The 17,678-nt window shown below is 57.3% G+C and overlaps 3 protein-coding genes across 3 annotated transcripts; all 3 read right to left on the bottom strand.

Annotated features, from left to right (window-relative positions):
• Positions 1 to 5,919: 5,919 nt before the first annotated feature.
• Positions 5,920 to 7,687, bottom strand: DCS_04029 (uncharacterized protein; the record flags this gene model as incomplete). Its single annotated transcript, XM_040801341.1, has 3 exons — positions 5,920 to 7,117; positions 7,177 to 7,430; positions 7,487 to 7,687. 3 exons carry the CDS (start codon positions 7,685 to 7,687, stop codon positions 5,920 to 5,922), a joined length of 1,653 nt encoding a protein of 550 aa, XP_040656374.1.
• A 3,972-nt stretch (positions 7,688 to 11,659) lies between these two features.
• Positions 11,660 to 13,207, bottom strand: DCS_04028 (uncharacterized protein; the record flags this gene model as incomplete). Its single annotated transcript, XM_040801340.1, has 1 exon — positions 11,660 to 13,207. One exon carries the CDS (start codon positions 13,205 to 13,207, stop codon positions 11,660 to 11,662), a length of 1,548 nt encoding a protein of 515 aa, XP_040656373.1.
• A 2,426-nt stretch (positions 13,208 to 15,633) lies between these two features.
• On the bottom strand, positions 15,634 to 17,277 carry DCS_04027 (uncharacterized protein; the record flags this gene model as incomplete). Its single annotated transcript, XM_040801339.1, has 2 exons — positions 15,634 to 17,079; positions 17,143 to 17,277. The coding sequence occupies 2 exons, from the start codon at positions 17,275 to 17,277 to the stop codon at positions 15,634 to 15,636; spliced, it is 1,581 nt and encodes a 526-aa protein (XP_040656372.1).
• Between the last annotated feature and the right edge of the window lie 401 nt (positions 17,278 to 17,678).

The raw sequence follows: 17,678 nt of genomic DNA, 5'->3' as shown, positions 1-17,678 counted from the left end.
GCCAAACGTCATCCCCCATCGCTTGCGTCCCTTCCACCGATGCATGCTCTCAACCTCACTCCATCGGCCTGTTTCACCCTTTCCGCCTTGCTGTTGGCGGGCAGCCATGTCAAGGCACGCGCTCGTGCCAAGTAGTAGTACTGTTACGCACACGACTTGCGGGAGACGTGGGGGTGGGCACGCACTGGAGTTATCCAGGGCAGTACAGTGCAGTCAAGTGTGGAAATGGGCCATTCGGGGGTGGGGGATGCCACTCTTCCACAGGGGAACGAACCATTACGCCGACGACACACGCACTCCACCTCCTGGTTTTCCCTTCATTGACGGAAGGCGCCTCGAAGGCTTGGAAGTTCTGGCCATCGAGACTCGGAACCGTTCTCGACGGATGGCTCGTCACAACTGCTGTATTGGCGTGGCGTGTGGCGACTTGTTCCTTGGAACGGAGGCAGAACATTCTGTCAGACGTTGCCACGCCCTTGGCTGCTGCCGCGCACCCAGTAAGAATTACTGGATGGGACAGAGACTATGTATGCCTGTGCAAGTACTAGCTACTTGTACAGTATATATACTGCAATCTGGCAAATACGAATACTGTGTACTCCGTACTTGTACTTATACAATTACAGACTCCCATCTGCCATAGCCATATTAGTACTGTATATGTACTTACTTGAACTAGCAAGTAATTACAATGTGGTTCAAGCTTGCCGTGTGCTGTACATGTACAAGAATGTGCCCTGTACTCCGTACTCCGTACAGCATAGGTGCATCTATGGATACGAAGCATGCACTCCATACAGCAAAAATCACTTGCGTTTCTATCCTGGTGTTCCGTACCAGTACCGTGCTGTATATACCGTGCAAGTAAGGGATCCGCTGAGCATGTGCGGGTTCTGTATCGCGCACGGTACATGTCGAAGCGCGCAGGTGCACAGTGCGCAGTGAATTTTAGCCTCACGGATCTGTACCTTCATCTGCGGGGATGGAGCGCCCATTTTGATTGTACATGCACAGTGCCGTGTTTTCGGGGGAAGGTACGGCTTGCGGCTTGCGGCAGGAAGCGCTTGGGTGGGATTCTGGATGCGTGCACCTGGAGAGGTCCGCCCGCTATTATTTGCAACGACACCTCAACCTCTCCGCATTCCTTCATTTTTGCCCCTTGTCTCCTCCTTTTCGCTCCGCTTCCGACCGCCCCCGCACATCGCTCAGGGCTGGCTGGCTACCGATGCTGCCCATGTACGGTACGTTGGCGAGAGCGAGCAAAGTTGACGTGGTGCGGATAGCAATACCGGAGCAACAGAGGAGCCAACCGCGGAGATGGTCCAGACCGCCTGAGAAATCAATCCAAGGCGGCAGTCGAGTTGCCGTGCCCCCCCCCCCCCGTTGTACCGTGTCGGCAGCAGGACGGCTTAGATGGGACGAACAAGACTATCCTACAGCCCGACCGCCTGGCCTCAAGAGAGCAGCACCATGGACTGACGGGGGGGGGTTCACGTGCCATGCTGTTCTCTACGGTATTACCTACACCTGGGTGTAAGTACGCCGCACGGGTGCGTGTGCGTGACAGCGAGCGAGTGCTAACTGTGTACCGTGCGAGGAAACGGATTGGGACGACCGGCCAAGTCGACGGGACTCGACTCGACTCGACTGCCCTTACCGTACCGCCTTCTCGCGACGGGCCTTTGCTCCCTTCCGTTTTTCCCGTCGAGAAACCGGCCACTCCTGGTCGGACCCTCCCTCCCCCCCCCCCCCCCCCTTCCACCCCCCAGGCAAGTGGGACGGACTAGTGCAGCAGTGCGATTTACGACGAGGACGGCACACGGTACGGTACGAGCAAGGAACACGCTCAACGAGTGACCAGAAAGGTACAGTACAAGTTGTGCGATATTACGTACTGTACCGACAAAGCACGACGAGTGCCTGCTCGACGCAAGCGAGAAGCGGCGAAACCCACATGGCTGGCCGGCGTCAGGTTTGTGAGCTGACGGCACCGTACGACCCGGCCGATCGGGCTGTGCGTCACCGGACGGCCGCTGGCAATGACGACTGGGGGACCGTGGGTTTCGGTCTCCGGCCGCGTCGTGCCGGCTGGGTAAGGGGCAGCGGACGAGGGAGGCGCAAAGGGAGGGGCAGGAGCACGCTCAGAGGCGCCAAGGTTTGTGGGATGGAGGTGGATGGATGGGTAGGTGGTTGGTTGCTTGCTTGCAAGGAAATGGATGCATGGGGGATCCGGAGAAGGAGGGGGCGTGCGAGAAAGGAGGGAAATTTTGTTCAGCTGATGTCTGTCAGTCCGCCATCATGCGCGCCGATCCAGCTGTGGTGCGGCCTAATTCCCCAGCCATGTCCGAGCAGCTCACCTTGCTTGCATAATCATTCTGCGGTGCTAGGGGCGAGCGAATTTCCCACCACCCGTTTGGTTGGTGCCGAGGACTAACGGCGAGAAAAGGGGTCGACGAGAGAGAGGGTACGTGGGCGCTGACCAACGGGGGCTTTCCGACACCTGGAACAAGGGAACGGAGGACGACAAGGTGAACCGCCCCAAGATGGGGGCTTGGGCCGTTTGATCTACGAGTGCAGCCAGTGCGGAGGCGGCTCCTACGACACCGACGACGACGACGACGACGATGACGACGGGCCACCCACCATGAACAGAAAGTACGTATTTTTTGCTCCGATCAACGCACTTGTCTCGCAACCTTATTTTGTTCGCCTCTCCTCGTCATTGTCTGCTTCAAATTCCGTCCGGCAACGATGCAAGCGTCATCGAGACGGGGGAGATACGACGTGAGACATGGCCGGGGAGGGGCACCGCCAGGTGTTCATGCAACAGAAGGCGAGTGGAAAGGCCAACGTCTGTGGCTTCCTCTTACCTTCGCGTCACCAGCATGGCGCATTGCATGACAACTGTGTCCGTCCAGGGGGGGGTCGGGGTGGCCGCTTGCCATCACCCATACCGGTCCTCTGGTTCTGCCGTTGTCGTCCATGCTCTTGGCCAGAGGCCGAGGGGACAAGCGCCGCCCAGGTCACCTGAGCTTTTGGCTGCTGGCAAACCAAGTGAAAGCAAGAGCCAAAGGAAGCCCCCTCGTCCCTGCTCAACCAGGCGATGGGGGGAGCGCATACCGCATCTTGGCCCCCCTTATCCGGCGTGGAGGGTGGGATTGCGTGATATGGACGCCTCCTTGCTTCGCTATTGAACCTTTAGCACCACGCGTGCGAGCCGGTTGTTCTCGCTCCAATTTACACCTCGACGCAGCGGCGGTGGGAATTGGGATCAAGTGCGGTTGTCGCCGTCCCTCCGTTGACCCCTCCCCCTCCCCCCGTTAACCCCCTTTTTGCCCTTCCTCTCACGCCTCGGCCCTTGAGCCCCGAGGGAGGAACCTAAATGGAACACAGCGCAAAGCCGCATCCGTCGTTCCGAACCGCCTGAGCAAGCTCCTCGTACCATCCAGGCGGGTTCCGACTCATGCAGAAACGGGGGGGGGTCGAGTGGAATGGTGCGCGAGATGGCCCAGCCCGCCGCACGACTGGAATGCACTTCGTCCCCTTTCAGCGGCACCGGCCCCTCGATGCCCACTTTGCTGCCCGCACTAGAACGAATTCCAGCGAACGGGAGGAATGGCCGACTTCTTCTGCGCTCGAAGAGGAGAAGCGGAAAAATCAAAGTTTGCGGTTGGCGCCACCCTCACCCCCCTCCCCCCTGCCCACGGAAGGGAGCTGTGACGTGCGTATTCCGCGACATATCGCTGGCCGGCCCGGGCGGAGGCGGGTGCGGTTCGGGAAGCGTGCGTGCAGACGGCGGCAGGCTCGGGGCGAAATCCCATGGCGTGTAGCTTACGATGCATCGGTGCGTTCCTCTCCTTGGGTCCCTCGTTCGGTGCTGATTGGTCTTGGCTCCTGGTGGCGGCTTGCATACTTTGAGCCGCTGCTGCAGAAACACGCGATAGTGTTGCATGGTTTGATTGCTCCGGGGGTTCGACTCCGACGACGTGTAGTTCACCTACCTTCGCCGGCTGGTGCGCTGCCAGCGCGTTGCGTTTGAGCCGGTCGAGACGCTGAGACAAAGTGCGTGCGAGCTCCTCCAAGCCTTCTCCGCCATCGACCTTGATTTGCCGAACTGAGGTGGCTGGCGTCTTGGCTCTTTGTTTCTTTTCCCCATTCTTGGCCGTATGTTGGCGTGCAACTATCGCCTTGTCTACGCGCCAGGCGCAACGCCATCGTCCACCACGAAGCGTTAATCAATCTGGCTAACTTCCATCGATCTAACCGGGCCTTGGCCGAGCGATCATCCATGAACGAAAACCATCGCTCGGCATCGCTCGGCATTTGGTCGTTGGCAAGCAAACAAAACCTCCTAAACTAGCTCCTATGGCAGGCTTGGCGACGAGGATCGAAGTTGGTGGTCGTACGAGACTGGCGGGAGCCTCGCAAACATCCCGGACTTCTCATCTCTCACGTTTCCAATGCTCAGCATGACAAGGGTATTTGCCGAGTGCGACGCTCGATTTTGGTTCACGCCAGTGTCGCATTCCTGTGTCATTTGATCGTCTAGCGGGACATACGACAGGGCTGCTGTGCTGGCGTACGTCGTTTGCACTAGACGACTGGGTGCTTGACAAGAATTCAAGCTGCCGTGTCTGCCAGACTCGAGAGGTTTCACGGCGATATTCCATATTCTGAAACGTATTAACAGCGGCATTCCAGTCCGACTCTTGAATGACTGGCTGAATCTGTTGGAGGAGAGGCCCGAGAGAAACCTGCTCCTCCCCATCATCCGTCATCCCGGGTAAGTCGGCGTCGTGAATAGAACGCATGGATTTGAAAAAGCTACGGTGAGGACCGAAGCGATCTGGATTTGGATTTATTCCAGCGCTTGATCTCTAGCTTACGGATGATCCTGTCGGCGAAAACAAAACGTCAACTCGACCTAGGACAATCAGACCAAACCCGGCATTAATGTCGGTATTGATGTGACACGCCGCTGATGTGACACGCCGCAATCAAACATGCTTGCCAAGTTCAAGATGGAACCGATTACAAACCGGAAACATCCAAAGACCACTGGAAAACGCAACTTCCAGAACCATGCTTGGTCTGCAGCGTGCTAGTGAAAGCGTCTTTCTGCGTATTTCCGAAATCAAACACTCCTGCTCCGCCTCCCATGGTCGCTTTATGTCGGCAAAGTGAAGAACTCGTAAACCCATATTGTAGTTTCTTTACATCATCGTAGATGAGATCGAGCAGAGTCCCTTTGCGGCATCAACTTCCGTTCCCTTGATGGACCTGACGTTTGATATTGCTATTATCAACCTTGAGCCTCCTGAAACGAGCTGCTATTCTCCCGTTATCATGCTTCACACAGTACAGATTCAAGTGAGTAGCCGCCATATGAAATCCTTGCAAGATTTATTACTCTTATTCATGCGATGAATAGTAATACGACCCAATGCTCACATCCGGGGTTGTGCCTTGATTCAGTTGTTCAAAGGCAGACTCAAGAAGAAAATCCTTCTGCCATGACTGTCCATCGTCAAATCTGGTAGCACTTCTCCACGTAATTATTTCACCAGACTCGATAGCCCGCTCCTGTACAATTGACCACCAGGGAGTTCTTTATCTATCTGACTTTCGTCCATAGATACTCAACTCTAGCGTTTCTCGAAGCTGAAGAAAAAGAAGTGCAAGGCGACGTTTCCAAACCATACGTTCACCACTCCCGGCCACACCCATAAAGACTGTCTGGAAACAGAGCAATGGGGTTTTTTTGTTTCGTGTAAATGCCTGAAACGTGTATCATTTACGCACCAAAGTCGGTCATATGCGCACCGTTCCCTGCCATGATTAGCGAAACAATCTCATGGTCATCATATTTCTGCCATGCTTCAATTTGCACATAGGTCGTCCTTTCATCCAAATCCAAGTCTACAACTGGATCGGCGACCGACGGCGTGAGCTCTCGAATGCTTCCTCTTCGCGGATTTCGTACAACCCTCTCCTGTTTCGCTCAAGCACAAAACATCTCTCTGCAAAGACACCCTCCCGGTTTCGCTGTTTCCAATCGTGTCCCACTCTGCGCACCATGGCCGGCCGCCAACCGCCGACGTTGATGGTGATGCGCCGCCACGACCGACGACCTTTCAGCGAGGCCCTCAAGCATAGTAAGCGATTGAGCAAATCGATAGTGGCATGGTAGTCCGGGTCGGTACGCTGGTCGACGCTTGTCAACGACCGGATGCATGTTTGGACATGTAGCGTCAGCGTATCGAGCCTCGGAAACGAAGCTACCGCGGCGAGAAAGTCTCCGAGGCCACTGGGCGAGACGTCCATGTCCAGCTCCAGCGTGTGCAGCCGGGTGAGCTGGGCGGACAGCAGAGCCAAATCGACGGGGCTCAGCGTCGGGCATCGCTTGCTGTCGTGTTCGAAGCCGACATGGTCCCTGAAACGCAACACCTGCAACGAGAGTCCGTGTTGTCGGATAGCGTCAAGGCCGAACAGCTTCGTGTGACAGGTGACGTCGAGAGTCTTCAGGGCACGGACGTGATGGCCGACGAGGTCGTATAATCGTCGCGTCGCGCTGGGCCACGTGTCCTGCAGGTGTCCGCCGTAGTCCTTAACTTCCAACGTCTCCAGAAGGGCAAAATCCGGCAGGTGAACGGAGTCGAGGAAATTGGAGGTGGGAATGTCGATGAGCTTCAACGATCGCATCTTTGAAAAGTCCCAGTGCCTGCGGGCAGAATCAGCCGAGTGTTGCCAGTTGTAAGATTTCAAGACGAGGTCCACCAAGGGCGGCATCCGCTCTGCTGTGTGGAAACAAAAGTTCGTGCCGATGCCGAGATCCCGATAGTGCAACGTCCGCAGATTCGGGGAGTGCATGATGAGGTGCTTCAACGAGCCCGACCGTGTGGTCAGCGGAGGGTCAGAGTGGGACATCTTGAGCGACACTAGATGCTTGGCCAGGCGGTCATCAAAGTAGGCATCGTCCAAGTCACGCCGGGTACTGCTGATGGGCAGGTTTTCAACGTGGAGTTGAGTACCGCATTGCAAGATTTTGTCTAGATCCAAAACCTCGGATGGAAACCACGATCTTGAGACTGAGCATGGCTGAGCTACGTAGCGGAACCTACCACGGAGGGGTGTCAGCTATCGTCCTTACAGGGCAAAAGAGTGATATCCATGTACCTGATAGACTCGAGACTTTGTATCTGAGATAGAACTCGTGTCACTCTGGAGGGATGGAGATCGCTGCGGACGATGACATGGCGGCAGTACTGGAAGACGAGCGCAAGGGCCCCGGTTTGCAAGTATCTTGCACGAGGGGAGAGGAGAGTGTCATTCAGCTCGATGGTGTGGTACGCAACCGGGGTGATGACAGAATTGAACCTTCGGCAGACAAGCCTGAGTGAAAAGAGACATTCAGGATGCAGCATTCGTGCCTCCCAAGCAGGTTAGTATATTTTCGACGCGATTCGGTTCAGCGGCAGGGACATACATGATTTAGTATCAAGTTCAATATTTCAGGACACAGCGAAGCGAGCGAGTCCGACAATTTGGTGCCATATTTGTAATGAGGAAAGGCCGTCAAATGGTCGATTATTTCGGCATGTCCCTCCCGAGCTGGAAACGTGCAGGGGGGACGGCTTGTGGCCGGTTGCGACATTCGAGGACAGAAGGTGTCGGGTGAAACGGCCATTGTGTAGGCGAAACAGGACCCGGGAGATAATTTTCTGCCGATTCAACGAAATCCCAGGCTGTCGAAGATGCCAAACTACAGCTTGGAGCAAGGCAATGTGGTGTGGAAGCTTGCGAGTATCAAACCTGATGGTCGGTTCAATACACCAACCGGTATGCTAAACCAAGTAAATGAATATCAAGATGGAGAGGATTAGAGTGGTGGAACCATCAAATACAATATGGGGTCTGCGGTCGGTGCATGGCGCCCCAAAATCAAAGCTGAACAGGTCGGGGATACGGGCGAAGGACTCGGAAGCTGATTTCGAGAAGATTCAATTCTCAAAGTGTATCGATATAGGTTGAACCGGGAACCTTCTGCAAAGCAGACGGGTGATACAGTTCGGAAACTGCAAATAACTGATTTGAAGGGCAAGTTCAGGGACAAGTCCTTCGGATCTTCTTAACCAGGAGGAGGAGGCAGTAGATCAGTACGCAGCGGCAGATTAAAGAGTCAGGCTAGTGATGAAAATTAGAATGATGAGAATAAATGCAATAAAAAATGACCCACTATGGATTGTATTCGTTTGATTGAAATCAGTGCAAGAGTGATATCAATATCGGGCGGATGAGTGATGTTGACTCTGGTGCACAGTCGCAGTCGAATTAGGGTTGAGGGATTTGCTGACGTTGATATGTATATCGTCTTCGACGGCGGCTGATGATTCTAGCAACCCGAGGACGCTCCTGGGCCCCATTTGCCCCTTTATACATCGTGAAATGGGTAGATCGGGACACCGATCAGAAGCCTGGACCTGTGTTGGGTGTGATCAAGTATCAAACCAGCACCGACGGTCCTCCAACGGCACTCGGTGCAGGTGAACGTACAGCAGGCATATCGTTGCATCACTAGACAGACCCAGTATCCGTTAGCGTTGAACCATGTTCGTTAGATTTTCTTTTGTGGCATGCCGCCAATGTGCACTTACTCGTCATCACCGCCTCAGACGTCTCCCAGAAAGCGGGAGAAACGGGTGAGCGAGTCGGAGTCGGGCAGAAGGACGCACGTCAACCGGAACCTGGGTGAAATGGAGTCTGGTGCACGACGTCCATCCAGGTTCCATCCGTAGTTCACACTCTAGCTATCGTGGGTGCTGGGGGTGACCGCTTGGGCCACGTCGATGATGGTCTGACCGGGTAGGAGGGAGCTCATCTCATTTCCCGTCATGGTACGCCGCATGGGCACCCGCCTGGCTCCGCCGCCACAGCAGTCACACCATCTTGCGTTGTAACCCACGACGTGCAGGGAGCGATGATGGCGCAGGAGGGAGAGGATGGGGCATAGAGGATTCATGACTGTGTGATAAAGTGACGAGTCGTCAGTTCTGCATGGCCGGTGTAGGTGAAGTCGGTGAAGTAGCGAGCCGGCGAGACGACGACGTCCCAAGGCAGGCACCACCGAGCTGCCTACACGCGAGCACCCGTAGCAGAGCTTGTCAGGGAGGACTCGCTAAAAATGCGGTAATTAGTTAACTTTGGCATAGTAGGTTCGAGCAAATAGTCTATGCCAGTAGCTAGTGACGAATAAGTAGGGAAATACGGAGTATAGGTGCCTGTCTTTCACTTTGTTTGTACCTGGATAGTAGTGAACGTGCACAGGGAGTGTAGCACGAGAATGAGAGATTCTGTACGGAGTACGGAGTACGAAGTATTAATCATGGTGCTCATACGGAGTACTCGATGATGCACAGGAACATGTATACATACATGTATATGTATGCACTGTATACCTATGCGCCGCACAGCGGCCCCAGGTACAGGCATATAGTTGTACATGTACTTACGAGTACACCACTCTTTTCTCGAGCCTTCTTATATCCGTAGAACCTCGGATCTCGGATGGCTAGAGACAGCCACGAATCGTACCAAATGTAAGTGATCCCGGGACAACGGAGCAGTCAGCCCACTCGCTGATTGATCCCTGCAATGCCTACCTGGTACCTGTAGGCACAAGCGGCGGGCATCGACTGAGCCTCATTGCGAGAGTTACGCGGTCGGGTACTTGTTAATTAAAGTACCTACGAATATGGAAAAGGCACACACGAGCCTCAGCGCGCACCTCGCAAGAATCTCCCGAAGCGGGCAAACATGCATCCACCCAGGGGCCTCGGGGCGACCAATCGGTTTGCCTGGGCGCCGACCCCCCCAGAGGACGGACGGGAAGGGCCGGCCATGGACGCCAACAGAAGGAAGGAACGCGATGTCGCCACCAAGCAACGAGCATGAGCGAGTTTGACCGCTCCCTCACACCGAAGACACGTACATGCAAACAACCAACCAACACATTCGATTCCCCCACGCCGTCTGAGCGGTCCGTCTCCCACGCGTCCGCTCAGGCAGTGACGGTGACGGTTGCATATATTCATGGTCGATGGGGGCATAACAGCCGCCTGCTGGACACGCGCGGAGGAGCACGGAAGCCGGATGGTCCGATCCTGACATCAGCTGGACTGACACATGGCTAGCCGTTTCACGTCGCGCCTATCCATGTGGCCCAACTTGTACTCCCAGCCTGTTCTGCAAGACCCGACCCGGCACGTCGGCGAACAATGACGCCTCTTCCGCGGAGTGACGTCCTGGTGCTGTACGACTCATGATTCAGAGCGACCAGGGTCTGCGAGCGCTCGGGAGTCCGCCGACTTGTCAACTTTTGATACCATGAGACGAACAATGCTCGCTTCTCCCGCAAACGTGCACGAGTGGGGTACGACACCGCGAGGACTCGACTTACGGCATGGGCTGGCAACATCGTTCAACGCCGTGGAATCATGCCATGTTTCTTCGCCAACATCATTCGCCTACAGGCAACCCATCGGCGTCCAGTTTGGGGTATTTGTGAAAACAGGCGACGATGGGCATCGCTCCAAAGGTCGGACCTGCTGATCTCCTGCTTTGCTCTGCTCCGCTCAGGCCCGGTCCGGCCCGGGTTGACCTGCCCTTTACAGTGCACCGTGAAGCGCCTGGTCGACTCAGCATCAGATATGCGTGAAGCACGGGCGGTAGGCCCATCATGGAGTGATGCAGATGACCTGTCTGCTATCGTTGTGGAGCTCACGATACGAACGTGGTCGCTACCTGGAGCGATGGCTGCAGCCAACAACGCTTCATGCAGGGCGGATGCCAATTCGGCGCTTGAAAAGAAGCATCAGCCCATCTTCGTCATGCTACCTGCTACCCTTCACCCCCAGGTCCTTTGTCCTAGCCGGATTATCGTGACCCAGATCAAGGCGACGTGGACACGCACTCGCAATCTAGTGCCAACCCTGCCGGAGGATACGACGAGAATCCGTACATGCACACACGCTAGAGGGCGTAGGAGTGGTGCATCCTGCTTCTGCCCTCTGCCATGCTTTCAGATTTCTCGCATTTCGCCCTTTGGTCGCTGAAAACGACATATCTCGGTCACACTCCGCCCCCGGCACTGTCCCTCAAACAAGTTCAGTTGGCCCGATGGCTGGTTTACCTGCAACCTGCCACTCGCCGCAGCACTTCTCCGAAAACATGTCACCCACCCAACCAGGATGACGCTGCCGAGTGATGCCAACTCAGCACCGATGCATCCCCATGCAGACTTGTTTGTGCCTCTCTCTCCTCGGATGGCAAATCACGCTTCCGCATCCTAGCCACCAAATGATCCGAGGGAAATGGATGGCAGGATGAGGAAAGGAATGGCGATGATGCAGGAACAGATTCGGCCGGGTATGGCAGGCAACCCTAGGCGCTACGGCACGTCCTTGGCGGCATGCGCAACCGACTTGCTGCCCCCCCCCCCCCTCTCTTCCCTCGCTTCCCTCCCCACGGGCAAAGATGGCTCAAAGCAGGGGTATCATCACGCGGACATGAACCACGCAGAAAAGAGGACGATGACTGTGACGTGTACATGATGCAGCCCCCCGGCCGGTGTGACGGACAGCAAATGATCCAATTGGAAAGGCTAATACCGATAAAGTGGTTCCTGGCTCCTCGGCGTCGCTTCGTAAATATCATCATCTTCATGCGTCCCGGACCTCGGCGTCAGCGGAGAGGGGACATAGGTGCCCGTCGCACTCCTCGAAGCGCCAAACCCGTTCGCCGCCGCCGTCTCCTCGGCAAAGTAGGAATCCGCGGCCTTGGGGGTGTAGGGCTCGTTGGATGCAGCCCGCTCGTCGAGCACCTTGGCACGGCCGCGGGCCGCACTGTTCGAGCTGCCGGGTCGAGGATCCCCAAAGGGGTCGTCCAACCCATCGTCGGCAGCCTGGGCCTGCTCCCGGCGGTACCCAGAGCTCGACGCTTCCGTTCGCGGCGGGCCGTCTGGCGGGCTATACTGCTCCGTCTGCTTCCCCTTGCCGCCGATTCCGCCGGAGACGAAGGGCTCGGCGGCGGTGACGGTTTGGCGTTCGGCACCGTTGGGCTCTGGCGACGGCGAGACGTCGGTCGAGCCGACGCCCAGCTGCTTCTTGGCCCTCAGGACGGCGCGGTGATGCTGGTTGAGAGCGGTCTGCAGTTGCTCGTTGGTGTCTATGAGATTCTCCATGGTGTCGTTGTCGGGCGCCGGGTTGTCGGAGTTCATGTAGCCCTGGATGCTGCGAGAGGCGCTGATGCAGCGGTTGGCAAACTCTCGGATGAGCTCGTTCTGCAGCATCTCGCCTGGTGGCGTGTTCATGACAACCTGCTCGAGCAGCTTGGCGGACGTGCGAGCCTCCTCGAGCCGGCTGGCGAGCTCGACGGGATCCGGCAGGCGGAAGTTGGAGTGGGCCTTGGCGAAATAGTTTTGCGACTGCGCGTCGTTGACCTGGCGGGGAGCGTTCTTGTCGGGCGGGCGAGGCCCGACGGGGGGCAGGCGACTCTGTGGAGGCGTGTCGGTCAGCTCTCGGTCGGCGGCAGCGGGGACGGCGGGGATTCGCACGCCAGAGTCGTCGAGCGCCCTTACCTTTTCCTTCTTCCACATCTGGATGAGCGGCTGCAGGCCTTCGTCGTACATCTTGGTCTGCTCCATGCTGTCGAGGGTCTCCATCAGCAGCTGACGGACGCTGGGGTCCTTGCCGTTTCTCAGCAGCGCCTTGGCCGTGTCGACGAACTTGTCGTCGAGGTTCCTCGTGAAGGTCTGGCCGGGGTTGTCGGTGAGGATGCGGACGAGCATGATGGCGTTGTACTGCCACGACGGCCGGGAGGAATAGTCCTTGCCGAGAAACTTGCGGATGATGCGTGCGCATTCGGCCGCGGCCGCCGGCGAGGACTCGGCGGCGTCGACGATGGGCGGCAGGAAGAGCACCTCGTCGCTCTGGGCGTTGCCGCCGGATTCGCAAAAGGCTTTCTGCAGCTTCGTCAGCGACGTGGCCGTCGGCAGGGCATGCCATTCCTCGCACGCACCACGCTGTTGTGTGCCGTCACCTCGGGGCTCTCGGCCGGCCTCGCCGCGGAGGCTGGAGGGGGCGTGGCACTGGGGCTGCCTGTGCTGCCTGCAAGCTGACGCAATCAGCAGCCGTCCAAGCGATGGCCGCATGCCGCGTCATGGTTCGGGGAGTTGGACGCACCGCCGGCCTTCTTCTTGATGCTCCCCAGCATCCTGTTCATGCTGAGACCTTTCATGCTGCACCTATCGCTTCGGGACGGCGACGCTGGAGGAGGGGCAAAGTCGCCGTCAAGGGGCGCGGCGGGGAGTGCGGAAGGCTACCTCTCCGAGGATGAAGGCTTTCGGTGCAGGCGCAAGTGCGGCGAGAGGCGGGCGCGGCAGCGTCGACCGGGCTCTGGTGCTTTAAATGTCCGTCGTCGGTTTACCTTGACGGTCGGGAGCGGGGATCGAGTCGCGACTGTTTTCTTCTCGTCGGCGCAACGGGAGCAGAGTGCGCGCGAGTCACGTCCGAGGCCGGCAGGTCGCCCACGATCCAACAGCGACAGCTACCGATGGATCTTTTGGCCGAAAACGAGGACGAAGACGGGCGAGGATGAGGAGACGGGGGCATGCGATGACATGGGATGTCGAGAGATGCGAGATGGAAGCAAAGGTCCCCGACGCAGATTATTCGGTTGGCTGCTTGTTGGTCAGTTGGACTCTTGGATTGGAGGTGGGTAAGCAGGACAGCTGACGGGTGCGCAGGTTGCCAGCAATTATTAATAGTGCACGGGCATGCATATAGGACAAGTGCGAGTGCCAGCACGAGTCCCACGTCGTGGCATTGCCATGGAGTCTACCCCGCCGTATCGGTACCTACGGTTGTACGGAGGACAGACGTGTACAGTACTTACACGTAGTACTGTAGGCAGGCGTACAACTACTGTAAACAGGCGTACAACTACTGTAAATAAGTACAGTACTTACTTGTAGACCTACGTTTGTACTGTAGGTTGTACCTACGGAGTACTTGGTGGTGCTGGGGCAGAAAGGAACAAACAACGTACAGTACGAGTTATGGCTACGAGTACAGTATGAGTTTGCTGTACTGTTGCTGCTGCTACCTACTAGGTGCATGCGGGTACCGCTACAAGTACCTCAAGTACGGCATGCACTTTGTACATCACTGTACTGTACCGTATCCGTTGGTATTTTGTGCAAGTACTTACAGCGAGTGCAACGGACACGCTTGTACTTACAACCCGCCTGTGCTGCAGCCAGAAGGTGTAAGTAAGTACAGTACAGTACTTGCAGGAGCACAGTACAAGTTGGTGTCCACCATGGCTGTGGAATCGCCAAGACGTTAGCGATTGTGACTGGGGATTGGTGACGACTGTTGACGGATAAGCTACCTAGTACGGAGTACTGTACCTCTTATACTAGTCTCACCTTGGGACTATTCTGCCTCTGCTCCGCAATACTGACTCCGCACCTCTCTGGTTGTTCTACACTCCGCCTGGCCATGCGGATAATTTCGTGCAATTGTACGGAGTATTAGCACTTTGTTTACCTCATTATACAACCATCTGAACCGCTGGTTAATACACTTGAATGTTGCATCTTCGGGTGTTGCTTGGCTATGATCTTGTTGTTGTGCACAGTACTTGTCGTACTTATTTACGAGATCACCATGCACAAGAATGTGTGGAAATGGACTCAAAGTACTCCGTGAGTACTCCGTCGTAATAATAGTGTACAATAAGTACACCGTACAGTACAACTAATTGTACCTACAGTACACGGATATGGAGCACCTCATAATATCCAAGTATAGTGATCTACTCCGTACTTGTTGTACTTACTTGTAATTAGGTATTGCTAGTATGCTTCATTTTCCAAACAAATACAATCCACAAACACTGTGGCATGTATACTCAGTGCTCCGTACTGCGCACCGTGCTGCGCACCGTACTTGTAAAAACATTCATGCACACACTGTTCGGGAGACGCAAGTACCTACCTCTTTGTTGTACTTGAGGTGCACACCAGTTTGCGCCGGCAGTGCAAGTACAAGTGATGCAAGTAATACAAGCACAGCTGGCACCTTGAGTGGGACCTCCAACTCCGCCCCTCCTCGTCCCCCCCACCACCGCCTCCGCTGCGCCATCATCGTCTGCTTCCCAGTCTCCAACCAAGGTGCGGCAAGCAAGTCGGGCTTCATGCGATTGCTCGTCCTGCTGCTAAGCCTCGCTGATCTACGCAATCTTGTCCCACACGGCGCATCACCCACCATCCACATACTTTGGTTGCGTGCACAGGAATAACATGCTTGCGCCAAGGCCATTGCGTAGGCACCCATCTAGTTGGCCGCATCGTCAGAGCACGGCGAACAGCTTGCCATCATTCGCGTCGTCATAGTATCCGGACCTGTTCATGCCCAGCTCTACCTCGCTGCACTCGAAGACGACGCGGTCCGTCCATCTGCCACAAACGGCCTGCTACGGCGGGCTCAGACGTGCAAAAAACAAGTCGCATGCTGAGCACAACGACCAGCCCAGCCCATGGCCGACGTCGGACCCCGATGCCGCACCGTCCATCTACGCGGCCCCTCCCCCTCTCCTCTCGCCATCGCCATCCTCGCCCTTCTCTGCCGACTCCAACTCTGCCGTTGTCCGTTTCTCCACAATCAGGTTGCTGGACCGGCCGATGCTGTCCCCCATGGTGACGGTCGTGCTCGGTTCGAAGACGACCCGCGGCAGCGTCGAGGCTATTCTGAATCCGTACTCGTGCTCGTAGTCGGCCGGCGGGGACGCCGTCGTCGACGCATCGAGCATCTCCCGCGCCATGCCGTAGCATTCGACAAACGCGTAGAGCTCCTCGACCGGCGCCTCTTGGGGGAATCGTCGCACGACTCGTTCTGCGCCGCTCTCCTCCGGCATCTTGAGCGCAACCCGCACGACCTTCTTGTCGTCGGCCTCGGGCTCGGCCCGGATCCTGCCCACCCTCCACGCCCGCCACCGGCGCCGCTTCTCGGCCAGCAGCGCCTCCGCCTGGGCCTTGTCCCGCGCGCGCTTCTCGGCCTCGGCCGCCGCCGCCGCCGCCTCCCGCCTCTCTCGCGCGCGTTCTCTGTCGATGGCGAGCGACCGTTCGTAGGCCGAGTCCTGCTCGGTCCGAAGACTTCTCGACACCTCCTGGGCCGTGCGCTCGGCTCGCACGCCTTCGAGGTCGGAGCCGTACCTTTCCATCGCGCCCTGGAGCTCCGACAGGTACGTCGCCGCCGGCATCGGCCCGACGAGCCGCTTGACGATGCCCATGCGCGCGCTGCCTTCCTTGGGCGTCACGCAGACGAGGGCCGAGAAGGGGAACTTGGTGCAGCTGTACTCGGTCGCCGCCTGGTACGCCTCCGAGTCGAGCACGTTGCCGCCCCAGAGCACCATGTTGTTCGCCGGGTTCTTGACAAACTCCGTCACCTCGGCCGAGAGGAGCGTGTCCCGCACAAACGACGACGTGTCGTCGTGCTCGGGGGACATGAGCAGGACGAGCAGAAACTTGACGTCCTTCTTGGCCAGGTCGTGCGCCTGCGCCAGGCCGCCCTCGAAGAAGGGCAGTTCGTTCGGCCCGTATTCCTCGTCGAACTCGCGCTTGAACCGGGCCGCCGTGTCGCGCGGCATCAGCATCCGGCGCCCGCTCGTGCGCCGCCGACCGCTCGAGATGGCTCGCGGCCGCAGGGGCGCGGGCAGGAATGTCAGCACGTAGCAAACGGTGCGGAACAGCGCCGTCGCCGCTCGCCAGCCCCAGCCAAAGGGCGAAAGTAGCAAGCCCAGCAGCCAGGGCGACCGCCGGGTGACGGGCTGCTGCGGGACGACTCGAGGGGCGGGGTCGGTCCTGCTGCCGCTTCTCGCGCCAAAGGAGCGCTCGGACGAGGCCATGAGGCTCTCTTGGAGGTTCTCATGCCGCGCCGCCATCCGGGGGATGTCTTGAGCCGCCATCGCTTCGGCAACGAGGTCGGGTCCCTCGCCGTCGAAGAACTTGGCAATCGCGATCTGGGGATGACGCACTTGTTAGGGAGCCTGCCGCGACCTCGTACGTCCAGGGTGCCACGGTACCTGCACGTTCCATTGCGACCTCTGGAGCAACGGTATCGCGTCCTGGACGGGTTGGTCGGTGACCTGCGTGTACTGCAGCAGAGCCTCCTGCTGGCTGGGGGACAGCTGTCCCTCTTGGTCCGCAGCGTCGGCCATGTCGCTCGCCTGATCAGTCGACGGGGATGCAGATGTCCATCAATTATCGCAGAGCAGATCACCGACGATTGCACTGCGGCGGACCAGGTCGCGTCGAGTGTAGGGAAGCCTAGAAGTTGCTTTGCGGAGCAGGCAAGCTTGGGTGGCGAGATGAGTTGCATGCGGTCGGCCGTTCCAGTGAACCGGCGCACGCTGGCATCAACCTTGGCTGGTAATCGCCATTAGTGCTGTACGGAGTACTCCGTACCTACAGTTCTTAGTAGCGTATCTTAGGTTAGCTAGTACCTGATACCTCCAGGCTTAGGCATGGGCAGGTGCAGCCATCAATGCTGCTTAAGGACTTCGTACTCTTAGGTAATATCGCAGCACCAGCTGTTTACCTAGTGCGGCAGTACCATGAT

This window comes from Drechmeria coniospora, chromosome 02 (genome assembly GCF_001625195.1).
Source record: "Drechmeria coniospora strain ARSEF 6962 chromosome 02, whole genome shotgun sequence".
Classification (NCBI taxonomy): Eukaryota; Fungi; Ascomycota; class Sordariomycetes; order Hypocreales; family Ophiocordycipitaceae; genus Drechmeria; species Drechmeria coniospora.
Note: the sequence above shows the minus strand (reverse complement) of the source record. Positions and strands in the feature narration are given on the sequence as shown.